The 27,163-nt window shown below is 56.8% G+C and overlaps 1 protein-coding gene across 1 annotated transcript in view; it reads left to right on the plus strand.

Moving 5' to 3' along the window:
* Kif26a (kinesin family member 26A) overlaps positions 1-27,163 on the plus strand; it is a 33,625-nt gene that overhangs the window by 257 nt on the left and 6,205 nt on the right. Inside the window, exons 2-11 of the mRNA XM_004665640.2 lie at positions 155-400; positions 10,548-10,973; positions 16,473-16,663; positions 20,262-20,451; positions 24,133-24,342; positions 24,903-24,996; positions 25,294-25,556; positions 25,657-25,840; positions 25,954-26,116; positions 26,412-26,574. Of these exons, the coding sequence (XP_004665697.2) occupies positions 155-400; positions 10,548-10,973; positions 16,473-16,663; positions 20,262-20,451; positions 24,133-24,342; positions 24,903-24,996; positions 25,294-25,556; positions 25,657-25,840; positions 25,954-26,116; positions 26,412-26,574 (2,130 nt within the window). The remainder of the gene's footprint in view (positions 1-154; positions 401-10,547; positions 10,974-16,472; positions 16,664-20,261; positions 20,452-24,132; positions 24,343-24,902; positions 24,997-25,293; positions 25,557-25,656; positions 25,841-25,953; positions 26,117-26,411; positions 26,575-27,163) is intronic.

Consider the following 27,163-nt stretch of genomic DNA (forward strand, 5'->3'; position numbering starts at 1 on the left):
GGCGCCAGGTTCGCGCGGGGTTCTTTAACTTCTGCGAGAGCGTCGCTCGGAGGCGGGGCGTGCCCGGGTCTGGAGTCGACTGTGTGGGGTCCCGCGGGGGCTCCTCCGGGAGGCCCGGGCTTACTGTCCCTCCCGTCCCCTCCACCCCTCGCAGGTGGCTGAGTGCGGCCCGACCCGAGAACCGCAGCCGCTGCTTGAGGTGTCCCCGCGCAAAAGGCTGCCCGCCGGGCCCGAGCAAGACCTGTGTGGCAGCCGTCCTGCGCCCGAGGGAGCGGGAGCCGGCGCGGAGCAGGGCCACTCGTCCAGTGGGGGCGGCTGGTGCCGCCACTGCCACACGAAGCTCGTGGAGCTCAAACGACAGGCGTGGAAGCTGGTCAGCGGACCCGGGACGTCCCTCCGGGTAAGTGGCCGTTCCCAGGATGTCCTTCAGACAAGGCGGCACAGGAAGTTGAGGCTTCGGGGCTTGGAGGGCGACGGGTTCCACGTGGGCCCTGTTGCCCTACCCCCATCCCAGTTTGTAAGGCTCCCAAAGTGTGCGACTTGGGGCACCTCACCCTAGGGGGTCCTGTTTCAGGATGGAGGGGGTTGGTTAGGTTTCTTTTCCAGACACAGATGTACCACAGCTGGAGCCAAGGTCTGTGTTGGGGAGGGGGAGGGGAGGGGAAAGGCAGAAGCCGGGACTCCACCCAGGGCAGGGTCTTGTCAGCAGCCAGAAGGTTACTTGGTGTAGTGTGGCCCTTTGGACTCCTCGGCGACAGGCATGCCTGCGTCTGAGGGGTTTGAAGGGCGCGAGAATGGGCGGCCTCCGCAGCGCCCTCCCCCCCCCCCCCCCCCGTTCCTGCCCAGTGTCTGTTAGGAGTAAGGCCCTTGTCCTGCCTCTGTCCTCTGCCTCTTGGGCTGCTGGGACTCTGGGCTTCCTAAGCTGCAGCCTGGCTTGCAAGTGAGGGTCTACTGAGCTTTCCGGCCAGGCTTGGAAGGAGCAGAACCATTGTTCTAGAACAATGGTCCCTGGAAGTGTGCAAAGCAGGGGAGGTGGGGGGGGGGGTCTCCAGAGGAAGCAGCTCCTGCCCTTCGTCTTGGTGAAGGAGTCTGTGGGAAACACACGGAAACTCCATTGAGCTCACATGTAGTTCTCCAAGCAGCATTGTGGTCTGAGTTCCCTTCTGGGTCAGGGCAGGTGGGGTAGGGGGTGCCATTCAGGTGCCTATCTTGGGTACCACTCCAGGCGCCCCTGGCATCAGTTTTGGTGGAGATGCTGCAGCCTGTCTGGTCAGGGGCTAGATCTTTGGGCTTGACCTGGAGGCAGCTGACCCTGCAGCACTGGTCACTGGGCTGTGTACCCCATACAGCCTAGGTCTAGCTCAGAGGATCCCAGAGGGGGCCTTTGGGGTGGAATGATGAGGCCCTCTGGGAAGCAAGCAGAGGCAGAAGGGCCTTTGACTATGTTCTCTCTCCATTCTGGGAGTGGGCTTTGCCCTGTGCCACTGCCCAGGTCCCCAGCTAGCTGGCCACAGGTAGGCGAGGGCCTGGTGGAGAGAGCTGCGGCCGCACCGGTGGACTAGTGGAGTCCAGGCCCTTATCTAGAGGTCTCTGTGGTCTCTTCCTGCAGCTAGGGCAGCAGGGAAGCCCTGCTGTCTCTCTCCACATCCTTGAGTTTGGTCTTTGACCCAGGCTGTGCTTGCCTGTCTGAGCCTGGCCCTGGCACTTTAGACAGGTTCTGGGCCAGGGTTTTGTGCAGTTTTGAGCCCCTCTCCTACCTTACATTTCCTCCTGTCACATCAGATAGCCTCCAGGCCTGTCCTGAGAGTGATGTCTGTCCCTTCTGTCCATCCTCTAGAGAGCGTGGAAGTGGGGGTAAGAGGTTGCTCCTGCATTGTCATGAGGGTCAGGCCTTTCTTAGTGTCTAGAATGAATAGCAGCTGCAGCCTTGACCTGCCTGCTACGCGTGCACACATACAGGTGGCCTCTGCCTTGACAGTGGCAGGAGGCCCTGTAATGTACAGATGGGGAAGGGACTCTGGTGGGCTGGGCTCCCAGCAAATGCTCTTTGGAGTCTTGGGGGCCCTGGCTCCCTTCTTCAAGGGCAAGGGGATGCTAGGCATTTCGGGTGATGTGCTAGGATCTCCCTCCTGTCATGTGGAGAGGACACACTTCAGTTTTTAGGGGCCTCTGCTCACAACCTCCCTGCCTCCCACCTGTCTGTATGGACCCCAGAGCAGGGAGATGGCCTGAGAGTGGAGCTGGGACCCTGGCATGCCTGTAGGAGTTCGCCCTAACTTCAGTGATAGAGGCCAAGGGGAGCCCGATGGCATTACCTTGAGCTTGTTGCTCCCTAAGCCAGCCCTTGACATGCTACTCTCTGTCCTAGGGCAGTGTCAGGCTCATCCCCGCTGGCTTCTGGCTCACCCTCCTGCCGGCAGACAGTCAGGCTCCTGACTGGAAGATTCCTTAAGAACTCTCGCCTCAGTTTCCTCTTCTGTACCACTGGCCACCTTTGCACCTCTTGCACAGCTGTGTAGAGCAGTGTTGGGGTAGGGCCAGCTCTGCTTGCCAGGCCCTGGGGTGGCCTTGAGGATCAGCTCAGATCTGGGTTTGTGGGTAGTCGTGTTGTTGGCTGGTGTGGTTGGAACCTCCCTGACCACTGGTGAGGCCCTGTCCTCACCTTGCTGTGGTCCCCGTTACCCCTTTGCAGGTGCCTCTGCCTGTGACATATCCCCTTAGCTTGTATCACCGTGCCCTCCACTTGAAGGCCCAAGCCAGGTGGTTCTTTTTCTGCTGTATCTCAGCACCCTACCCTCATTCCTCCCATGTCTTCGTCTGCCGTAGTCAGTCGGCCACTGAGTTCCAGTAGACCTCTTTTGTTGTCCCCGTCCCAGCTCAGAGTGTCACCCACAGGCAGTAGTTCTGCCAAGACAAGCATCCCTGGAAATGTTTGTCGAGTGACTGAACGACCAGGCTTTTTCTCTCACATCATATGGATCACATCACATTTGGGCTGCAGGGCTGCCTTCTGTTTCTGTGTCCCATGGAGATGGAGGATTTAACTTCCCCACAAAGGAGAGCTCTCTGTTGCTTGGGGCCCATCCCAGCTGCTCAGGCTGTCATTCAGAGGTGGTGACTCCTCTGAGGCCTTGTGACATTCATTCAAAGTGTCAATACCAGTACTGAATTGATGATCGCCCTGACGGGAAAATGATCGACTTTCATTTAGCTCTTGCAGACCTCCTGTTCCGCCAGCCGGGACCTCATCTGCTGCCTCCCTTCCAAGGCTCCAGTTCCCCTGCCATGCTCCTTGCCCACCCAAGTGGAACAGTGAACAAGGCTTCCCGCAGGCTGGGGTTCTAGGCGTTCTTGCCCTGTGGCATACAGCTCCATGCTACTCAGAGAGCACTGGAGGGTTGGAGCCTAGAACCTTCCTGCCCTCTGTGTGGCCTGGCCTTGGTGTCTTGTTTCTCCATGATGCCTTTTGGGTGTAGGGTGAGGGTCCTACCAGCCCTCTGTTTACTTGTCATCACCTTTAGGAAGCTCCCCAGACCCTCTGGAAGTGTAGGGGTAGGTATGCTCTTGTCTGCACAGCCTCTGGATCTGATTACACTATGATTTTGGGGGGGGGTCTGTGCCCCCCAAGCAGGTTATGGTCTGAGGTGGGCTGGGCCTGGGTCTGACTTGTCTGACTTAGGAGTTGCCCCCTGGGTTAGAGTTACCCCTGATGTGGCCTGCCACCCTCTGTGTTTGGAGCCAGGCCCGATGTCTGCCTGGGGCCTGCAGGGTGGGGCCCTGGCGTCAGCACTGTTTCCCACTAAGCCCAGGTGGCAGCTAGGGGAGGTATGAAAGGGGCTGGTACTCCCTGAGGCTGGCTGGCATGGGATGGGTTGACTCAGCGGGGAGGTGTCTGCTCCCAGAGCTGGACTGGAGGCCCAGGGCTCTATGTTGCTTGACCAGACCCAGTGGGGCCAGGAGAAAGGCTGGCAGACCTGGCCTTACCCTCCAGCTGGTATAGGGCTTCTGTGGTGCCTGGCCACCCTGGCTTGCCTCCTGGTGTCTTGCCTGTTGCACTGGCTTGGGGTTCTCTGAATCTCTTCTGGGGGTGGTGGTGGTGGCGCTGTCAAGAGTGCCCTGTGTAAGCTTAGTGGGTTCTTGTTCTGGGAGGGCTGATTGTGTCAGATGTGAAGCTAGGTAGGGAAAGAGTGGTAGCTGGCCTCACTGCCCCTGGTAAAGGGTAGAAGGCTGGTGGCAGGGAGGTTTTGGGGCACCCTTGTACCTTGTGCTGCTTGTCAAGCCACAGGCCCTTGAGGTGGTTTTGGGGTTCTGAGGTCTTTCCAAATCTCCCCCCAGTGTCTTGAAAGGACCTTGTTCGATGGGTCAGAAGAGCCAGTTCTTGTCTTAAATACAGTGAAGTGCTAGCTCCTCTTTTCCTTGGCCTGCCAGGAAGCGTACCACAGGTCTCTCTGGCTCTGAACTTTTTCTTATGTGACCATTTCTGTGTGTTCTAGTTGTGACTGTGTTAGTCACATGGTTTTGTTTTTCATTTGCACCATGTAATTTCTGTAAGCTAGTGCTTGATCTTTGTGCTCTAAGTGAGCAGGGCACAAGTAGGCGAGCATGCTTTTGCTGAGTCTGGTCTTACTCTGTTCACTTGGCCCAGGAAACAGGGGGCCTGAGCAGTGCATGGTGGGTGGTGGAGGCTGCTTGGCCCTTGTGGGGTTCTGCTGGTAGCTGGCGGAGGGTTGCTCTGGCTTCTCTTGGCACTGAGCTCTGATCTTAATCTCTCCTTTCCTACTGGAGTGGCCACTATGCCCATGGAGACTTTTGGGACCAGTGGGAGTCTGGGGCAGGAGCCAGAGACTTGTTTCCCCATCTGTCCTCCCAAGGTCCTTGGCAGAGTTGGTTTTGCTCCAATGGACACATTATAAGCACCCACCCTTCAGGGCAGTATCTCTCAGATCTGGCTCTCTGTAGCCAGCATGCTGAGGTTAACCGTGGAGTGCCCTGTATCCTGTGGGAAGCCCCAGCCTTGTCTGGTTCTGGCCTCTGGTAGCATCCTGCTGGGGTGGGGCTGGGCACCCAAGCTGATGGATTTACGCTCCTGCGTGGCCCAGGGCCAGGCTTGGCGCCTGCTGTGTCTGGCCTTGGATGGATGCTCAGACAAGCTGTTCACATTGACCTCTGACCCCGGCTGCAGGGCCAGCCCAGGCTGCTGCCCATTTCCGGGTGAAGTGTGCTGTGACTCGTGTGCTCGGGCCTGGGCTGCAGGGCGAGCTCTTCTCTGAGTCTTGCACTCGTCTTGTCCTGGCTCATGGGTGAAGCCCAGCTCTGCCTCCCTGCAGCCTTGGACTCCTGCCAGTCCATAGACTTGCCTGTGCAGAACTCCAGAGACTGTCCTAAAGTTGTCTCGACCCCTTTGCCTTTAGTGTAGCCATAGGCCTGTCCTGCTTTGGTCCCCTATCCTCAGCCCCCTGGCCTACTTCCGCCAGAAGAAGCATCCTGAGGTTTGGCTTCCAGTTTTATCCCCAGGCCCAGAAACCCACTCCTCACTTCATAGTGGGGCTTGAACTCCAGTATGAGTTCAGGGGCTCCCTAAAAGTGGGTCATTCAAGAGGCAGCAAGGGCAGAGGCCTCAGAGTGGAGCACTCGAGAGTCACCGGGCCAGGTTGTAACTCCAGCTCTGGTGCCCAGGTTGTGTGACCTGATGGAACTACCTCCGCCTCTCTGGGGGTGTCTGTAAAGGAGGCCATGCTCATGGTGGGTGTCTGTTAAGGTGGTCATCTGTGGGGGTGGGGTGGCAGGGCATTATTGAGTAGGGCATGTTAGAGTTTGGATAACAGGAGGAAGAGGAGGAGGACGATGCGAAGGAGATGGCAGCCAGTTTCCCTTCTATGGGGTGATGGTTAAGGGTGGTTGGCCTGGGTTGGTCTTGATGCCATGAGTGGGTGGCATCTTATGGAACATGGGACCTTCTTCCTCTTCTGTGGACACCCTGAGGTCTGGTGAGAAGAGTCTCAGAGCACAAGCTAGGTGGGTGGGAAGGCTGGTGCACCCCAGCAGATCCCCAACCACTGGTACTAGGTACCAGGATGGTGGTAACAGCCTGTAGGCTACAGATGTCAAGCCCTCATGCACCTGATGCACCCTCCCCATGGAGTGGGGAAGAGAAGAGAGAGGGAACATAACATGCCCAAGGTCCCAAAGCTGGCTGCTGTCGCCTGCCTTTTCTCAAAGATTCGTGCCCTTAAGCCAAGTGGCCTGGGAGGGAGGCCATGGGCAGGTGTGGCTCTTGGTATCACCAAACCCATAGGGATGGGGCAAAGATGACCAGGGCCCGGGCATCAAAATCTCTGAGGTGGATATACCTGGTGCTCTGTGGAGACTGGCATAAGTGGTAAGTAGGGCCAGGAGACCAGGCAGACTGTGGTTCTTCAGGATACTGTGGAGCAGATCTGCACTTTGGCCCTGGGGTCATGCTTGGAGCCTGGAATATCCCAGGAAGTCTGTGCTAACAGCTAGAGGCTTAGAGATATCTGTGACCCAGTCCAGGGCTCTGGGCAACACTGTTGGAGGGGCCTTGTGGTCAGGACCTGTCTGTGACCACCTGTATGCTGCAATCTTCCAGTTTTTACCCAGGAACGTAATAGAGGCAATTTGTGTACATGGTTTTTCCAACAGTTGGCCACCGTTGAGTCTTGGCCTCCCTGGGGCTCAGTTGTGGGCCCCACTGTCTTCAGGGAGTGGTGTACCCCAGCCTGCCATTGTGAATGAGCTGCGGCCACCAGGGATGCTCTGCTGCCCCAGGGCTCAGAAGGGGAAACGAAGCACACTGGCCTTTGTAGTTTCACCCAGGAGCCTCCGCCTGTGCCACAGTATACTTCATTGCTTAGGACTCTTAAGCCGGGCAGTGCACAGCATGCTCCCCTGGGTGGGGACCCAATGAGGCACTGTGTCAGTAGAGTTGAGGCCATTGGTGCCCCAGGTTCCAACATTCTGGGAGAACTCTGGGTGGAGAACAGGGTAGCCATTGAGGGGGAGGCTTTCAATGAGCGGGTCTGTCTTGAGCCATCTAGCTGGGCTGCGCCTGGCACAAGGTTGTGGGTGATGTGCCGGTCTGTGCTGGGTAGGCTGGGCCCTAGGCTGATAGAAAGAAGAGGCCAGGCCTCTCGTGAGGTACCTAGTAGGGTGGGGGCATGAGGCAGCCTGGGTGTGACTGTCAGTTTCCATGATGGAAAATTGAGCCTGGGGCTCTGCCTGCCACCCTGCCAGAGTGCACGAGACAGAGGAATGTCCTCGATAGCAGGACCTGGCCTGGCCACCGGGAGTCCCTTCCTGGACCTGTTGTCAACTCCGGAAACTGATTGCACGAGGTCCTGGCCCAGAATGCTTTGTTTGGGAAGGGAAGGGAAAGGAGGTTGAGGTAGAGGGAGCACAGGCACCTCGTGCTCAGCTGCTCGCGTGCTCACGCCTGTGGGGGGGTAGCAGGCTCTTGGTCCCATTGGCCTTGCCAAGGGGTTCCCTTTGTAGAGCTAGGTAATGGGCTCAGAGAGGGCCTCACATGATGGAGCTTGGGAACCTGATTGTGTGGCTTCTCAGAATTGGGACCTGAACGCCCTAACCCTCTTCTGGCCTCAGGTGAGGAGGATCTGGTCTCTGCCTGTTCTGCCCCTCGGTGAGGTTTGCCCAACCCTGAGCTTGGACACATCTCTCCTGGCACAGATGGTTGAGGCCCTTCCACTCAGGAGAAAATGGAAGGATTACTTAAAGCATCTTGGAGACCCCAGAAACAGAATTAAAAACCAAAAAGTCGTCATTTTTCAGCAGGGAAGGCTCCCTAAAACCCTCTGTGTGATGGGTGGGTTATGAACAGCGTTAAATTGAATCAAATTAAGAAAAACATTTTCTAAGCACAAGTAAAATATCTGTTTAATTAGACCATAAAGGGGAAATTAAAAGTAATATTTTGCAGTAGAGTAATTACTGTCTATGTGAAGGCAGTAGGTTTCAGAGGGGTGAATAAGAGACCCAGTGGCTGGAGCTTTCAGGAGTTAAAATTCTGAACCTGGAGTTGGGACCTTTGGGGGCTTGGGCTTGTGGACACCCGAGTTTTCAGGGTGGCTGGGAGGGGAGTCATGGTCCATGGAAAGATCCTTGCACTTCCACGTGGACCTTCCTTCCCTGGCATGTGCTGAAGTCCTGAGCAGGATCTGCTGGTGTCTGCTGATGGAGGGGACAGGAGGTTCAGGTGGCTGGCTACAGGGCCTTTGTTTAGTCTGAGGGCCTCCTAGGAAGAAGCAGGTGCTGAGGGGACCTTTCCCCACTTTCTAGACCCCCTTCCCAGAGCTCTAGCTGCGAACTCTGCTCTGTCTCCCCAGGCTCCAGGCTGGACTACCACCACATCTGTTTTTTCTTCCTGTGATGTGCCTCCCACTGAGCCCCGCCCACTTGAGGTGCCTGTCACCTCAGGTGTGTGACCAGGGTGGGAAAGGGCCCTGGGCATCATTCAGGCCTCTGCTCCGGGTTCTCCATCCCCTGGGGAGTTGGGTGCTCTCTTGAGTGAGATGTTTACCCTCAAACTCGGGATTGGAACCCTGCCAGTTTTGGGCAGCAAGGGCCTAGAGTCTGGGTAACTGTTGGGGCAAAGGCCTCCTGTCTTGCCCTGTGTTGCCCGCACAGCTGAGCAGGTGACCTTTGGCTGTCTTCCCAATGGGACCTGAGTGTGATGGGCCACCCTGACCTCCATATTCAGTTCTTGTCATCCCTCCCCCATGCCCTAAACCTGGATTGGCCTGTGATGTTCTTAGTGACCAGCTTGGCTGGAGCTTTAAGGGGCTAGGGGTCCCCTTCTTCTGGGTCAGTTTAGAGTTCAGCTTGGGTTTCCTTCCTGCCTCCTGCTGTAGGCCATTGGGAGGGGTGAAAGGGTGCGCCCTCAGAGGCCTGTGGTCCCTAAGACTGGTTAAGACTGTAGTCTGGTCAGAGCCTCCAGGACAAAGGGCTGCTGGGCCTGCGCCTCAGGCTGGAGCTGGGGCTGGGCGGCCCCTTTCAAGCCTGGTTAATGGCTACAGCAGGCCACACTTCCTTCCCTTTGGCAGCCTCCTGCTGAGTGGAAAAATCTGAGCATGAAAACCAGACTAGACACAGGCCTGGCTGCCCTTAGCCTGCGGCTGGGTGGGTCATTGGTGGGACTTCCTTCCCTGTGCCCTTTCTGGGCACCTCCCTACCTTGCCCCACTGGGCTCCTTGTGGGTCTGAGCCTTGTGAATTCCCGAGGTGTCAGCTAATAGGGATCAACCCTGTCAGGCACTTCCCAGTCAGGCCTTGTGGTACGGCCTACACAGCAGATAGCTGGCATGATCCTGGGCCTGGCAGGGGCCATCCTCCCACCTCCCTGGGGCTCCAAGTAGATCTGGAGAAGAGACACCCCAGCCATGATGTGCCCCTTGCCCCTCGCAGCGTGGGCTGCCGCAGGCCCTAGCCCTCATCACACTGCACCTCCTGGCACTGTGGACATGGGTGGCACAGGGAATGTGTACAGCGAATGAAATCCCCCTGCAGTAACCTCCTAGCCTAAGAAATGGGTGTGTCTGAGGAGACTGGTTTCTTTTGTGGCCACCTTGGTGGCTGGGTTAGAACCAAGCCTTGTGATGATGAGTCCTTTGGGACCTGGGGACCATGTGTCTAGCCCAGAGCAGGGAATTGCCTGAGGCTGGTTGGAGAGAGGTTGGGGCTGGTAGAGTGTGGACCCGGTGAGAAAGGACAGTAGGCTCTGTCAGTGTGATACTTGGAAAAGCTTGGGGTGGTCCCAGCCACCTTGGGGCTGCTGCTGGCCAGGCTCGGGCCCCTGCCCTGCAGCACTGTTCCAGGAGGAGAGGGCAGTCGAGGTGCGATGGATGTTTCTTTCCTGGCAGTGTCACTCTGAGCCACCCTTCCTCTGCCTTCCTGTGGAGGTGCGCCCCTCTGGGGTGGGTGTGGGGCTCCTTCTGACCTGTAGCCTGGGCTTTGGTTACTCTTCTTGCCCGTCTCTGGACATCTTGGTTTGAGACCCCGGTTTTCCCAGCTCACCCACATGAACTTTACTGTCCTTGCTGCACTTTCAGGAATAGAGACTGCTGAGTGAACTGTGTGGACACCACATGTCACCTTCCTCCCGGGTCCCAGCAGGGCTGGCTATACTGGAAAGACAGGGGTAGGGTATCAGGCCCTTCCCTACCAAAGGAAGCTGATGTGAAGGGGGAACCCTGCAGTCTGTTTCTCGCCAGCCCCCCTCCAGGCCCTAGACCAGTGCCTCTGCCCACAGCCGGTTGTTGGGGAGCCGCAAATGCATCTTGTTAGCTGTGAGCCCATGTGGTTAGTGACAGTGGGGAGGCAGGTAGCTGTCAGGGGCATGGGGAACTCACTATTAACTGATAATTATTTTCCTGCTGGGCTCGTGTGGATGAGACCTTATTAATCAGTGGTGGACGGCGATGCACTAGCCACAGCATGAGCTTTGTGTTAGGCCCCTGTGCTCCTCCTCCCACAATACAAGATGCTGACCACAGCCTTGTCCCTTGTTGTCCCTAGGATCCTTGCCTCTCCGCTTTGCTTCTGGACAAGCTACCGGCATCTGGGGTGCAGCCTGCGTGCCATCCAGAGGCTGAGAGTCGCTGTGATGTCTGCACCACACACCTGCACCAGCTCACACGGGAAGCCCTGCGTCTGCTGCAGACCCCTGCCAGTCATGAGGACCCTGATTGCCCTCGGGGAGGCCTCCTGCCCCCAAACCTTAGGGAGGCACCTGGACCAGCAGGCCCCTCGGGGAGGCAGCCCTCAGCAGGGCCTGACAGGGGGAAGACACCAGCCTGGCCTCCGGGGCCCAGCGTCCAGGTGTCCGTGGCTCCAGCAGGCCTCGGGGGTGCTCTGAGCACTGTCACCATCCAAGCACAGCAGTGCCTGGAGGGCGTGTGGAGCCTCTCCAGAGTCAATAGCTTCCTGCCGCCCACCTGCCTGGTGAGTGTCAGGGTGGGTGGGCTGCTTTGTCCCATGGGATCGCTTCTGGGTACCTGGCTATATCTGGTTGCCCTCCAGTCTGCTCAGAAAGTTTGGGCCAGCCTTGCTCCTGAGCTCATGTGATGTTGTGGGCTGGAGTTGAGTCTAAGGTCTCCTGGGATGAGGCCAGGACCTCATGTGGGGTTGGGTATGGAGGGAACGTCTCTCTGGGAGGAGCCTAACATGCTAGGCGACTCTCTGGGGCATAGCCCAAGCGACACAAGCCTGCCCTTGTGGACAGGTGACAGCCAGAGCACAAGGCGGGCCTGTAGTCCATGGCACTGCTCCCACCTGGCCATGTGGGGTGTGGTCTTTCTTTTTTTCATTTATTTGCAAGGAGAGAGAGAGGGGAGGCATGTACCACTTTGTTCATCTGGTTTTACATGGGTTCTGGGGAATCAAACCCAGGTTGTCAGGTTTTGTAAGCAAAGGCCTTTAACCACTGAGCCATCTCCCCAGCCCACATATGGTCTTTTTGATTGAACTAGAAGGTTTATCGATTGAAAAGAGGCCCCACCCCCAGCTTTTCTTTACCACAGGGCTCACCTGTGAGGGCCTGGCTTTCCCTAAACCAGCTCTGGTGGTCCCTGACCAGGATGGTCATTTTGAAGGAGGGTCTGGGGCATCAGCTGCATGGCTGCCTCTGGAGCCTTGCCAGTTGGGGTCCCCAGTTTTCCATTTTGAGCATGGGGCTCAGAGTGGAAGAGGGAAGAGGGGACTGTTGGGTTGGGAGTTTCTTGAGTTGCTAGGTGGTGTGGCTTGGGTTTAGGGAATGTGAGCTGTGCCTAGCTCCTGGCAAAAACCTGACCTCAGAAGGACACATCCCTGTACTCTGTGCTAGTCCTGCCCAGCTTAGCTGCATGTCAGGGATGCCGCCACCTGCTTATTGAGAACTGAGGCTGAGGACCCGCAGTGCCCAGCCCAGGGCAAGGGCGTGTACTTCATGATGTCAGTCTGGGTTCAGGCAGTCAGGGCAGGAGAGATCTTCTAAGCAGAAGGCAAAGCCAAGCAGAGCCAGGAGGCAGGCTGGGGGGACACGGACCAAGTGACTGTGGCTCATGTGTATATGGCTACATGGTAAAACCCCCAAGTTGCTTCCTGGAGCCCTGTGGACAGATGGTTTATGTGTTGGCATGAGGAGCTGTGTTTCTGGGCAGTATGCATTCCAGGCACGAGGTAGCCAACCATACGGGCTTGGGGAATTACACAGTCCCTGGAGCCGCTGGTGGGCCCTTGCCCTTGGTTTCTGGGTCCAGTGATAGCACAGGTGGATGGGCAGAGGTATGGGAAGGGTTCCTTGGTTGCTGGGCAGTGTTGATACAAACACCAATGCAAGACAGGGCCTTCCCATTTTCAGTCTTGCTGGCACCTCTAAGGTGGGCAAGATTTGCTGGTTGGACTTTGTTCTTTGTACATACCTAGATTGAGGACTGAGAATTTACCTGGCTTCTGGGCCTGGTCTTTTGAGGCTGTCTGAGGAAGGAGGACAGTACACAAAAGTGAGGTGTGGATGCCATTGTCTGCTTAGGTGAGGGGATGATTTCTGGAGGAGCTCAGCCCCAGGGGGTGCATCAGTGGGCTCAAGACCCAAGATACTGGCCCAAACATGCCCTCCTCTCCTCCCATCTGACTTGGGAAGCACCATTGCTAGCCTGGGCCTAGCGCTGTGTCAGAGGAGAAAGTGAGCAAGGCTGGTGATGATGGTCCTTGTGCTTTGGGGTGGTGATGGGGACTATGGGGTGTGTTGGGGTCACTGGCTTCTGGCTTGGCAACCCTGTCATTGGCCTACACGCCATATAAGGTGGGCATTTAAGGCACCCGTTCTCCACATTTTATGTGTGCATTGATTGTGTTCAGGGAAGGTGGGAATGGATTTATAATTAAAGGACAGTTGTGGCAATCAATAGGGAGATCATTAGAACCATAAATAGAACTTTAGGACGTAGGCGAGGCAGCATCCCCTAAGCAGGGCGTCGGTCTCCGGTGATAAAGGGCCACCCTAGAGTCGAATACTCTGTATTAAACACCTTTGGAGAGACACCCCATGAATCTGTCACAATCTCCAGTGATAAAGTGTCACCCTAGCATTGAATATGCTGGTGTTAAACACCTTTGGAGAGATATCCCGTGAATCTGTCACAGATGGTCAGCATCCTGGGCCAAGCGTGATTGTTCTGGGCAGGTGAATTGATCCTCAGAGATGAAGCTACTTCAGGGCTGGGCAGCTGAGGGCCTAGGCTTGCTGGGCTTCATGGACACTTTCATATAGGCTGAGACCACTGGGGAGGATGGAGAAGAGTGGCTGGCCAGAAGGTTCGTCCTTAAAGGGGAAAAGGTAACCAGGGCTCCAAGATGCCCTGGAGCCATAGACAGGGCACTAGGACCTTCTGGCTACTGTGGCTGGGGAGTTACCTTGATGCCTGGGCTCTTGTCTTGGTGTGGCTGTTCTGTTGACCCTAAGTTCCTGAAGAGCAGCCTTTGGCCATTCATGGCCTTAACCAAAATTATAGCCACATCGCTACATATCCATGAGCACAGATAGGAACCCTTTCTGGACCTTTCACCTCGTCAGTGTCCCGGCATCGTTCTCTCAGACTGTCAGGTTAAGGTACTCTGCTGCTGTGTAGGATGAGAACTGCCAGTCACTTAACAGTGGCTGTGGCCAGCCCAGATCTCTTGGCCTGGCCTGCTCCAGTGGAGGCTGTCAGAGCCCAGGACACAGTATCTCCCTGAGGCCAGCTGTGTAGCATGTTTTGAGGCAGAGGAAACCTTTCTCCTCTTGAAGCTGAGGCTTCACCATGGGGCCATGGCTTCCTGACCCTATAGTCAGTTAGAAGTGGCTTGGTACACACCAGAGGAGGACACCAGTTTTCTGCCACCATGGTGGTTTGGTGGCACTACTTGGGGCTACTACCTCCAATTTGTCTGGCTGCCTTGTACTGCAGGCCTGGCTGCCTGATGGCCACAGGGCCTTGACTGAATGCTGGAGGATAGAGGCACTCTGGCTAGGCTCAGACTCTCTTGATTTTTCCTGACCCAATGCAAGTGCCCCTGTGACTCAATTTACTTGCCTATGCACTAGGGTTTGCAGGATGGTCCCTCTTCTCTGTGGCTGTGTTCCATCACAGGGAAACTGCTTCTATTCCAACCCTGGGCTGCCAGGCCCTGGAGGCCTCTGATGGAGACCAGAGTATCGAGGGTTGGTGAGCTCTGGCCCTGGCCCTGCCCTTGCAGGTTGTCCCTCCACACCCCCACAGTAGCTGGAGTGTTTTGCGGGTTCTGTGTGGTGGTGTCTTTCATGTTCCAGAACCTTGCAGGTGTGGAGGTCAGGCTTGGAGGGTTGCTGAGATGGACTAGCCTGTTTCCTAACATGGGTTCCACAGAACCCTGGTGTTCCATGCCAGGCTGTGAGGTGTCCATGTCAGCTGACATGGGGGGGGGGGCTCCACCACTGGTTTCTGCCGAGTTCGGCAGAGCAGCCTCGGTGTGGGTGTGGGAGCCCGGCTGTGAGCAGGAGCGGGGCTCTGCTGGCTGCGCCGTGGCTGGGGCTGGCCTCACGCTCTCCTCTCTCCATGCTTTTCCTTCCGTTGCTGCTGTGTGCCTCCATCACGCTTTCTGTTTGGCCGTCCACCTCCTCCCTGTGTTGTGGTCTCCCTCCCTCTGTCCCCCGCTGCTCTGTGCTCGCTTTGGGACGGCTTCTTTTGGCATGTCCGGGCTCTGCTTCTGGCAGGAATTGGCAGCGGCTGTCCCGATGGACAGGGCTGTGTCACGGCAGCTGGTGGGACGGTGGAGCCGAGTCGTGTGCAGGACTCCTGAGACAGGTCAGTGTGGGGAAGGCCAGCCTTGTAGGTGGGTTGGCCGGCTGGAGGTCCAGATGCTGCTGGAGATCCTTTGGGGTGGCTGGACTCTGTGGGAGGGGGTGGAAGGGCCACTGGGAATGTGGGCAGCACGTCTGGCCCTCTGTGACCTCTTCAGTCTCGGTCCCTGTGGCTAGCAGACAGCGTTTGGTGGCATGGGACACTGGGCCTGGGACCTCCAGCATTACTAACTCTAGGTACTAGTGGGACATGCGTAGTACACTGTGTTACTAGGGGCCCCTAGCCCCAGGCTCTAGCTGCTATGCCCAGTGGACAGTCAAAGCCAGTTCTGCTGTTCAGGACACACCTGTCAACATAGTGCCACTCTCTGTTCAGCAAAGGACCTTAGATGCTTCACAGAGAAACATACTAAGTGGTACAAGTATACATTTGATATGCTAAGAGTGGCTTAAAAAGGAGGGGCTGGCCAGGCTGGGTTCTAAGGAATGTGTAGGAGTGCCTGCCCTGTTGGCAGGTGGCCGATACGTGTGTTTGGCACAACACCTGATGAGCTGTTACAGGTTTGCCCTTCTCTGCTACTGACCTTTCCTTCTTGCAGTGCTGGGGGAGAGGCCATTGCCAGGGCCCAGGAGGGCACTGGGCTTGCACTGGCTCAAGGCTTGGGCTAGGCTGGCTTACATGGATAGGATTCTACCCCATGTCCCTAGAGGAGTTTGGAAACTGAAACTGGCCAGGGATTGAGCAAATAAAGGCCTTCTTTGTGACAAGGAGGGCAACTGCCCTGTGTTGGTAAAGCGTCCAGGCATAGGGTGGCTTCTTATGTTGAGATACCATGCGTAGCCTTGGGTTACATCTCTTAGGAGACCCTGAGGACCCAGTGTTACCAGACAAGGCCTGTGCTCTTTCAGCCTGGGAGTCCCGCCTGTACCCTCCATTGGGCGGGATGTTGACTTCCACTGTGGCTGCATGGAGCAGGGAGTCCGGAAGGGCATGGAGATGGATGCTGTCCAGGAAGTGGGCCCAGCCAGTCACCTGTCCTGTTGAGTCCCCTCCACTCCTAGAGCCAGGAGTGCCTGGGGCACCAGGCCAAGGGGCAGGTGGATATGTGTGTGGAAGCTGTCCCTGGTAACAATTACATTTGTGCCTCATGATGAAGCTGTCTCCCATTTTGGAATTTATTTTAGCTAATTAGTTGGAAATGCCAGGGCTGTATTTCAAACGATGGAATATCACATGGTATCATGAGGGGGGCAATTAGCCCTCATACCAAATATTTATTATGGTTTCTTGTCTAATTATGCCTCTGGGTGCTCCTGGGATGAGAGTGGCTGGGGTCTACCTGCCTGGCCTTTGGGGTTACTGCTGAACTTGGCACGAGTTATGGGGCTGGACAGTCAGAGTCCTGGCATCTGCCTCTTGCTCCGGGGTCTTGTCACATACTCTGAGTTGAGGATGTGGTCCTTGAGCCTTGCCTTGGGGCCCAGGCCTTCCCCGCTGGGCTTCAGCATCTTAGGCTTGATTTCTGGGGCTTTTCCAGCCACCCAGGCAGGATCTTACGAGTGGAGGGTCTGGATGTGTGCTAGGGCCTGGGCTGGTCCTTCTGCTAACTGCCTGTTCTCATGTGGACTCTCCTTCCCCCCAGGCTGAGGCAGCAGTGGCTGCTGTGGCTGTAGCTGACACAGTCCGAGACTGCGCCCCCATGGCTGCCACTGATGGTGTGTCCAAGGCATGGGGTCGTGGGGCAGCCTGTACGTCTGCCCTGGTCACCCCAGCCCCAGGCTCCTCGGCAGGGGGCTCCACAGGTACTTCGGCTGCAGTTTCCTTCTTTATAAGGTATGTCCTCTAAGGGGCCTGTGGGGAGCATCTTCTGTGGGGACAGTGTGTTGGGGAATGAGGCCCCTGGGTTCCTGGACCCTGGTGGCCTGTGGACCACTTTCAGAAGGACTGTGACCTCATCTATGGCCCAATCAAGCTATGGGACTGTGGGGCCATAGAACTGAGCAGCAGTTCCGCTGGTGGCTCTGAGAGGCTCATCTTAGGTCTGAATCCCTGGAGTAACGGGCTGTGGTTTACACTCTGCTGACTGCCCTGGAATACCCGGCTCAAGGCCCTTCAGGTAGCAGGTCCAGGGACATGGGCCGGTGCTCATGAAATGGTGTAGTCAGAGGAAATGGTGTGCGCTAAGGGGGGTACATGGGAGCAATGCCTTTTCGTGGTGGGTGGGTGCGTGGAAGGGTGGGGAGCAGTCCTCAGCCTTAGGGCAGAGCCCTTGCTTCTGCAGACCCAAGGCAGAGAGGCCCACCCTCAGCACGGTGGCCCGAGGGACAGGGATTACAGGGTATAATCGTCATAATGAGAGGTAATGGCAGCCAGCTGCAGGTCACTGTCCCATTAGCAGCCCGCACAGGTGCTGATAAGCTTGTCTGAGTAGCCTGCCAGGCAGCTAGCGGAGGACATGTTATCAGCACTGGTTTGGGGAGGGGGGTGGATTGCTGGGCCTGATGGGGGCCGGACAGAACGTGATCAGAGCCTTGTTGGAGCTGGCTGACGAATGCAGTTGGGCTGCGGTGCTGCCTCCTGGGACTGCTGTGCTCTCAGCTGCCAGCCCAATTAGGTGCACAGAACCCGGCTGAGACCCTCTCAGGCTGTGGCGCGGGGGGAGTGGGCGGGGGGCTGTCCTTCCCAGCCTCCACTAGGCAGAGGACTTGAAGGGCAAACCTTAGCTGACTGTACCCTTACCCTGCTCGGTTCTGCTTTCAAGGACCCAGGCCTTGGGGCTTTGGTGAACCTTGAGGCAGCCACGCTCTTGAGGTAGTGTTTGGAGGGAATGTGTGAGATGCTTAGGCCTTCTGAAAAAGAAAGACTATATGCTTACTGGTCCTGAACTCAGGGGCCGCACCTTACCCTGCATCGGAGGCCCTGTTTCCTGAGGAGGGCCTTGTCTTTGAATAGTGCAGGGTGGGTGTCGCTCACACTGGCTCATTAGCCACCCTGCCATGGCAGCAGGCGCAGGCTGCCTTTTGTCTCAGCCCAGGCCGGCCGAGGCTCCTTTGCCTGAGCAGCACTCTGACCTTGGGAAGTTACCATAGAAACGAAGAAACAAGTGGACTTGTGGAAGGGGAGGCAGGTTTCCCAAAGGGGAGCACCGTCAGGTGCCAGTCAGCCAGCCTGAGTCTCAGTAAATCCCATGGCAGGTGGCCCACCTGGGGCTTCCAGCAGGCGGTACCCTGTTGGTTTGCTTCAGGCCGAGGATACTGGTGGGAGACTCCCCCGATCAGCTTTGAAATTCACCCACTCCCTGGATGTGTGGGTGAGGGACGGCAGCTGGCAGTGGGGAAGGAGCTCACCCAGACTGTACCAGGAGCAGGATGTGGCTCGGGATGCCTGAGCCTTGGCCTCAGCTGTCTGCTGACCAGGGCTGACACCTTGAGGGGTACATCCATGCACTCCAGTCAGAGCTCATGCTGTCCTTTCCCCCAAATGCTGGGACTAAGCATCTCTGTACCCACTTATAGATAAGGAAGCAACTTCAGGGAACCTCCTTGTCTTGCACAGTGGGGAAGGCACAGCCCTTCCAGTGGGTCCCAGTCCTGCATGGTGCCAGGCAGGGGCGTGGTGCCTTGCCCAGATCGTACCTGGAAATGATCTGAAGCAAGAGTGTATCTTCCTCCTGATGAGGCCACTGTGGTGGGGAGGGTGGGAGTCTCAGAACCAGGCAGCAGGAGGCAAGGGCTTCTGAGCTACCATTTACACAGCTGTAGGCCTGAGGGGTAGAGGATGCGGCCCTGCTGCCGCCATCCTCCTCACATGCAGTGGCCCTTACAGAGGTGCAGCTTGGGTTGTGGCTCATGGTCCCTTCTTGCCCTGACCTCTCACCTGTCAGTGTGTGCAGGCATTCGGGTGGCAGAGCTGGCCTCTGTCATCCTCTGGGTGCTCCTTGAACAAATGGAGGCTCTTTTGACCTTCGCATACAGAGCTGAGGCCAGTGTGGTGCAATTGCTGAGGTCCCATGAGGTTTGAGTCCGTCCTCCCAGAGTACAAGTGTCACCACTGCCAAAGAACACGTCCTGTGTCTGTGGGCTCTTCCTGAGCGCGGGGTCTTTGCTCCTTGCCTCAGCCTGCCTGGCTTTCACCATTAAGGACTCCACCGTGCATCATAGATTACTTTTATTTTCTGTGATGACACCTCACTAGTACGAAGCTGTCCCTGGGGCCTCGTAACAGACAACTCCTATTAAAGATGAGAGGAGTTACCAAAAGGCAGCCCCGCAGCAGGAGGTGTTGTGGAGGGGCTGTTGCCCCAGGCTGTGGTCCCAGCCATGTTGAGATATTTGGAGGAGGACAGCATGGACTTGAAAAGACTAAAGTCCCCGGAAGAAGCAGCTTGGGCACTGGGGGGTAATGGGGAGGGATGGAGTCGCTTCTTGACCTCCCCAGAGATTTCTCCTTTGGAAGGTGGTGACAGCCACAGGGAGAAGAGCTCAGCCAGGGTCACCGGGCATGTGTTCACACAGGTGGCAACCCTGGGTTGCCATCCTGGAGGGGTGGGGCATGCAGCCTTGGTTGTCCTCAGACAAAGGTGGACGTTTAGGGGTACCTGGTGGATTCTGCCAGGGAACATGTGTTAAATGGAGGGCAGTGGAGGTGCCTGTGGGGCAGGCTGGAGGCTACAGGGTAGCCCACCCCAGGGACCAGTGGGTACAGGCACAGAGATCTGGCCTTGGGGACATGTCCCTGGAGTTGGGCAGCATGAGGAAAGGTTGGAGGTGTGAGGGTCCGCACCGTGTGCGCAGTTGTGTGCTCATCTGTGTCAGGCACCCCAGGAGTGAGCACTGCTGGTGACCAAACATGTATCGGAAGTCCCTCCAGGGTGTGTGCAGTCCCGGGCATGAGCTCTGTCTGCCAGGCTGTACAGTGAGGGGTAAGGCAGCTTCTGTCTTAGGGCTTGTGAGGCAGTCATGGGAGCAGTCACTCTATACCCCCTCCCCCCGTGTGCAGCCACTTTGCTGGATGTATTGAACGCACTAGCTCATTAGGACCACACACGGGGGACTCCAGAGGTCTCATCATTCCAATTTAGAGATGGAGAAACTAGGGTATGGAGAGATTAAGTCAGCCCACTTTGGTCCTGCAGCCTGAGCTCTTGTCCTATTCCCGCACATGCTGCATGGTCAGGGACAAAGACACCGCCTTAAAGACTCAGCAGAAGAGCTCAGGGTAGTTCTCCTGGCTGGTGGGCTATAGCCTAGGATCCCACTTGGAGAAAAGAAGTTCAGGCTGTGTAGCCACATTCTGACTGTTTCCTTGGAGCATCATTCCATGTGGCTGATGGGGTCTGAGGGTGAGATGGCCTGGTGTGTGCATAGACACAGTGGCTTGATGACAGGGACAGTTGCTGGTGTACACTGACCACTCTGCCTCTTCTCCCTAGGGCTGCCCAGAAGCTCAGCCTGGCCTCTAAGCGCAAGAAACATCACCCTCCACCTGCACCCACCACCCGCAGCACCTCCACCTATCCCACCGACTTCAGTGGCATCCTGAAGCTGTGGCCACCCCCGGTACCCCCTTGCCTGCTCAGGGCTGCCTCCAAGGCCAAGGACAACCCCAGCAGCTTTGGAAAGGTAGAGTCAGCTGGGGTTCAGGTGGCCCTGGCATGGGGAGGTCAGGGCTCTTGAAGTGTGGGAGATGGATGGTTCCGCTTCTGGGTCAGACAAGGAAGACACTGGAGATGCAGATGGGAGCTGGAGAGACTCCTCATTGATACTGCCCTGAACTGGGCTTGGGAGAAGGTGTGACTTGCCAACTATGTCTAGGCAGGTCCCAGTCAGATGGGTTTCATGTGGGAAAACTGAGGCCTAGAGAAGGTGATGGGATTGGCTAGCTGGCTGCAGACCTTCCCCTGAATCCTGATCAGGACCTGTGGTTGCTTTTCCTTGGAGAGCCTTGGAGAAGTCCTTGCATCTTGGCCCCAGCAGAATGGTGCCGGTGCCTCCATGAGGTGGGAAGCTAGACTCTCAGAACCATGGGGGTTGGGATGTTAGACTTTGGCCCGTGTATGCACTGAGAGTACTTTCTGCTCTTGAGGCTGTGTCTTCTCCCAGGTATCCTGAGAGTGGTGGGGTTGGGGCTCCCCACTCCTGCTTAGCACAGCAGAGTCCCCTACTTGGCACGAGCCCTGCAGACTTTACACCCTATGCAGATGGCCCACACAGGCCAGTGGGAGGGGCTCCCCAGGGACTGGGCTGGAAAGGAAGTCAGTGTATTGGCAGGCCTTCCTTCCAGAAGGCAGGCCCCTGGAGCAGAGCCCCAGAGGAAGGGAAGAGTCTTCCAGATGGAGCCACTGCAGGCAGGTGGAAGTGCTGAGGCTCCTTCAGGCCTGCCTGGGTCCTGTGTGTCTGGGTCCTGGGTATCTTTCAGCAGAGTTGGGGCCTTTGGCTACCCCTTGCCTTTCCCCAAGCTTACTCAGCTGTTGAAAGCCAGGCTCCTTCCTCCCTTCACCTGGGGTGGGGACCGCACCCTGTGGTTTTGTCAGTCTGTGCTGCTTCCTATGGTAACCTACTGGGGGTGCGCAGTGGAGGCTGAGTGTGAGCAGTTGGCATGTGAGCCACATTCATATCCATTGTGCTCCTGGGTGCCGTCTCTAGGCACAGGAGTGTGGTAGAGTTTACTCACTGAACTTCCTGACCCTGGAGTCCCCTCCAGCTGTGTGGATTGGGTGGGTGTTAGCTGGGTGGTCCCCCTGTGTGGGGCCTGTCCAGGTCATTCGGTGAAGGTTTGTGCTGATTCTGTCCTGCTGTCCAGTTTAGGGTGAGGCAAAGACCGCCTGCCTCTTCTGAAGACCCCTGAGCTTTTCTGTGACAGGAGGCCATGCCTGCCCCCATGCCCTGCACTTCTGGGAGGTGCAGGACTCCTGACTCTCACTGCCTGCTGCCTCTGGGCCTTGGCTGCCCTTGCTTTGCACACAGGCTGTCTGACAGTGTCCCTTGGAGGTAGGCATCAGAAAGGAGGTTGGGCCCAGGCCCCACTGATGTGGGCACCCCAGTGTCCTCTGCACTTGCCACAGCTCTAGGACAGGCAGGTAGGTCTCACTGGCCAGGCTGCCACTGCCCTGGCTCTGGCTGCAGGACTGGCTTTTGACCCGGGACAGAACACCTGGGCCCTGTGCCTATCTAGCCACTTAGCCTGTCTGAGCATCCGCCTTCTTTTCCACAGGGGTTGGGGTGGGCATGGAGACTGTGTCTGCTTCAGGGCTGGTGGGTTGAGGAGTTAAGGGGTCTCCTTTCTGGACATTGCAGCATGAACCTCCATGCCCCTCCCTACTCCTGGGTGTTATTAGCACTAATGTCACATTAGAAGTGTCTCCTGAAAGGCATTTAATATTGTCACAGAAAAGAAGTTAGATTACATTCAATTTCTGACATTAATGTGCTACTTAAGATAATTCATCATATTGTGGTATTAAAAAAAGACATCCCTTTCGTGGTGGGTGCTAGGTGGCACCCCTCCCCCTTCACCAGCCTGGGCCACCTCTAGGGAGCTGGAAGCACTTCTTTTATGCAAAATGCGTTTTCTCCTCCCCCACAGCTCTTCTGCAGCTTTGTGATATCTGCACATTGGGGGGAAGGATGCTCTTGTCTCCTGTGAGACCCTGTCATTTCCCTTGTGGCTAATGACAGGTTCTTTTCAGCAGACAATGGACAGGGGCAGTGGGGGGCGGGGGGTGGAGGCAGGCTGGACATGATGTCCCTACACTGTCCCCTCCCTGCCTGGGGACTCAGGATTAGTGTCTCTGCTCAAAAGGCATCAGATGTCCGAGCCAAATAGTCTTCTCTGGGTCTCCCCTCCCCGCTAGGCAGCCGTACATCTCCAAAACCCATTTGGCTCCTGAAGTGGCAGAGAGTTCACCCTGGAAACAAAATTGCCAAAAATTATGGGGAAGTGAACGTTTTCATCTGTAGTGCAGCGACGTTTGGAAATGAAATAGTTTTGTTCATGTCACTGGGGAAGAAAGAATCGATTCTTGCCTGATGGAGCCCCGGTTCTGAGTAGTACAATAGCCAAGTGTATCTTCACTCACACTCTCTCCTCAGAGGGCGGGATGCTCAACTCCACAGGAGTTCTGCATAAGGGGAGGAAGGGGTGCCTGTGCCAGCCACCATGCTAGACATATTTTGCAGTGTTAGGTACCTGTCACTTACAATTAAATCCTTGAAAAATATTGGTTCTGAAATGAGTCGGGTAATTTGATTTACACCAATGTGGAGAAGTCCAATTTCATTGGAGACTGGATGATGGGTCCTCTAGCTAAAGGGAGCCCTAACTCATGGTGGCTCTTGAGGAAATAGTGCTTGCCTGCCTCACACCTGCCACCGGGCTCCCCACCATCACTGAATGAAATGAGGTGCTCCTGTCAGGGTACCTTTCTCCACACAGGCTTTGCTTTGATGCTGCTTACTTGTGTTCCCTGTTTCAGTTTTTTAAACTATTTATTTGCAAGGAGCTGGTGGGGGAGAATGGGTGTGCCAGGGCCCTTTGCTGCTGCAAATGAACTCGAGATGCATACACCACTTTGTTTATTTAGCTTTACATGGGTATTGGGAAATTAAACCCACAGAAGCAAGTGCCTTAACTGCTGAGCCACCTCTCAGCCTTGGTTTCCCCACAGCAGGGCTGTGAGGTCAGGTTTCAGACCTCATTCCTCATCTTTCCTTGGGTTGGATTGTCATTCCCATGGGATTTTTTCACCTTTTTGCCCACCCCAGCCTAACTTCTCCATGGACTTCTGAGATCCTGGCTGGGGTCAGAAGTAGCAAGCCCCAAGTTTCTTCCCATAGCTACTTGTCCTGAGTCCCTTTCATGGGCTTGTTCATTTTCATCCCACAGGTGTGCCTGCTGTCTCCTTGGGGTGCCTTCAGAGGAGCCTGAAGGACTTTGGCCTGTGGCGGGGAGGGGATGGGAGCTCCTAGAGGAGAACCCTGGGGGTCCCGAGCCCAACGTGGTGCTCCCTCTTGTCTCTACCTCTGTCCCTTAGTTCCTGGCCTTGCTTTGTCCCTTGCTGTGCTGTTCCCTGGTTCCCTGCTTCACCTGGACCCCATACCCCACCAGTTCCACCCTGCCATGGGCTCCATTTCTCTTTGCCCTGCTGACCTCATGCAGGATCCACCAGGCGGCATTCCTGCGGTGTCGGTGCCCGTGTTGAAGCCTGGTCCGCTGTCCCAACTTGCTCTTGCTTCTCCTGCCCTGTAATTAGCGGCCAGCTGGGTGGAGGATGTACTCACATGCCTGCTTCTGCCTGCCCCCAGGTGAAGGTCATGCTTCGCATCTGGCCATCGCAGGGAGCCCAGCGCTCAGAGTCCACGTCCTTTCTGAAGGTGGACCCTCGCAAGAAGCAGGTGACCCTCTACGACCCAGCTGCCGGGCCTCCAGGCTGTGGGGGCCTCCGGCATGCTGCCACTACACCTGTCCCCAAGATGTTTGCTTTCGATGCCATCTTCCCCCAGGATTCGGAGCAGGTACAGTTGGGCAGGCAGTGCATCTGGTGCTCAGGATGGGGTCAATGTGAGCCATATCTGCAATATAAGAGCTGTTGGGCTTGCCTCTTTATTGGCCCTGGCCTGGGGTATCTCACTAACTTCAGCTTACTTTGGCCATGCTGGGGAAGCCCTGAGCTTTTCAGAGCCCAACCTTCTCCTAGGAAGCTTTCTGAGCAGTATTGTGTCCTACCCTTGACCCTGGGGCATGGAGTGCCCAGCTGGCATACTGCACAGTAACCATACACCCCGTGTTGGGTTATTAGCAGCAGCTGTCTGGGGTACCTGGGCACGTATGTCTGGCTATCATGTCCTGTGTGTTTGCCCGTCTGCTGTGTCTGTATGTCCCATGCTTTCTGCATGCACATGGAAGAGGTCTGTGCTTCTGGCCCCATGTCTGCCAGCTCAGCTGCTCTGTGGGCTGGCTGCCTGCATGTGATGAGGACCGACAAGCCTCTGGTTTATAGAGGTGGAGGAGGGCAGAGGCCATAGCCCTTTGGCCCTCTCACCTGCCTGATTCCCTCCGCACCTCCTCCCCCCAGGCTGAGGTCTGCTCAGGGACCGTGGCTGATGTGCTCCAGTCAGTGGTTGGTGGGGCTGACGGCTGCATTTTCTCCTTCGGCCACATAAGCCTTGGTAAGTGCTCCTTCTCCCCTCCGTATTCTTGCTGCCTTATTCTAACTGGCATGTTGTTTCTGCTGCTGTCATTGAGCCTGGCCCTGGAGGAGGGGGTCGAGGAGCTTCTCCATGTGGGTATAGGAAGTGGGGTTTCACTGGGCAGCTGAGGCAGGCAGAGTCCTCGGAGTGGCTCGAGGAGGACCCAGGCCACCTGGCTTGACTCTGAGGACCCTGGGCAGATTTCTGAGTCTGCTGGGCTGTTGAAGGCATGTGGTGGAGAGTGTGGGTAGTCCTCACATGCCCCCTCGTCCTCAGGCAAGTCCTATACCATGATTGGGAAGGACACCTCCCCCCGGAGCCTGGGTGTCGTGCCCTGCGCCATCTCCTGGCTCTTCAGGCTCATCGATGAGCGTAAGGAGCGGACAGGCACACGCTTCTCCATCCGTGTGTCTGCCGTGGAAGTGTGCGGCCGTGACCAGAGTCTTCGGGATCTGCTTGCTGAGGTGGCCTCAGGCAGCCTGCAGGACACCCAGTCCCCAGGCGTGTACCTTCGGGAGGACCCCGTGTATGGGGCGCAGGTGTGTCTGTACCACTAGCCCGTCTGGGCCGTGGAAGTGGGCAGCACTCTGCTTGGCCCTGAGTCACTAAAGGCACAGGCCTCTGCTTCTCCTCCCACAGCTCCAGAACCACAGTGAGCTGCGGGCACCCACGGCAGAGAAGGCAGCCTTCTACTTGGACGCAGCCCTGGCTGCGCGCAGCACCAGCCGCATGGGCTGTGGGGAGGACGCGCGGCGCAGCTCCCACATGCTCTTCACACTGCACGTCTACCAGTACCGTGTGGAGAAAGGTGGCCAGGGAGGAAGTAGGTGCATGGGAGCTGGCTGGCTCTAGGGTCCCCCATGGGCTGCTGTTTGTCCTGGTGGACTGTGGGACAGAGTCTGGCTACTCCAATGTCTGCCTGCACTGTGCTTTTAGTGTCTGGAGGCCGCAGCCGTCTGCACCTCATTGACCTGGGCAGCTGTGAGGCAGCATCCAGCAAGGGTGGTGAGGCCACCGGGGGACCCTTGTGTCTGTCTCTGTCGGCTCTGGGCAGTGTCATCCTGGCGCTGATCAACGGGGCCAAGCATGTGCCCTATAGGTGAGTGTGGGCACCTTGTCAGGAACCAGCGAGTGGCCTCTGGGGAATGGCCATGTTGATGTCCAATAGTTCCAAGGGCCCCTGTACAGAGCCAATGGTGGGTTCTGGCTTAAGGTGCAGGGATAGGTGGATACTGGTTCCAGGTCAGATCCCAGTCTCTACACATGGCCTTCAGCTCAGGGATAAGCCTGTCTCTATCTCTAGCCTTGTGGCCTACCCCTCACCAATCTCCCATCCTGGCGGCCCTTCCTAGGCCCCCAGTCTCTGAGCATTCCCCATCCTTCTTGGCTCACAGGGACCACAGGCTAACCATGCTGTTGCGGGAGTCCCTGGCCACTGCCAGCTGCCGCACCACCATGATTGCACATGTCTCAGATGCACCTGCCCACCATGCAGAGACGCTCAGCACTGTGCAGCTGGCTGCCCGCATCCACCGCCTTCGCAGGAAGAAGACCAAGGTGGGCTCCAGCTCTAGCCACCTACCAAGGGCCCCCAGGCTCTCACATCATCTGTATACCCTTCAGGATGTTGGGGGGAGGGAGCAGCAGGTGGGCCTGCAGCAAGGTGTGGGTCTTTGTGTGCCCTGGCAGGGAGGAAGAAGCCTAGCTCCAAGCCCCTGCCATGCTGGGCTGTTAGAGCTGCTTGAAGAGGGCTTGTGTAAAGGTGGAGGCTCCCTGACCGGTCCTGAGACAGTGGGAACAAGGGCTTCACCCCTTCGTGGTCGTACTTCATACCATTCACGGGTGGACACTGGGGTCACACCACCCTGGATCTGTGGCCTGGCTTGTGTGCTTGGCTGAGCTCCTTTCTCTTGTGACTTTGTTGGTCCACATTGATTGCCTCTCCAAGCTACTCAGAGCCTCGTTTATGTTCTGTGCCTTAGACCTGCTGTGCATCCCCCAGGTTTGGCAGGCCTTGCTCAGTGTCTGTAGATGTTGCTGACTCCAGGGGACCGTAGATATCATTGTGCTTCTGTGGCGGGGTGAGGAGCAGGGTGGAGGGAGACCCAGGCATGAGAAGGTGAAATTGGGGGCCAGAGCAGATACA

This window comes from Jaculus jaculus, chromosome 7, assembly GCF_020740685.1.
Source record: "Jaculus jaculus isolate mJacJac1 chromosome 7, mJacJac1.mat.Y.cur, whole genome shotgun sequence".
Taxonomy (NCBI): domain Eukaryota; kingdom Metazoa; phylum Chordata; class Mammalia; order Rodentia; family Dipodidae; genus Jaculus; species Jaculus jaculus.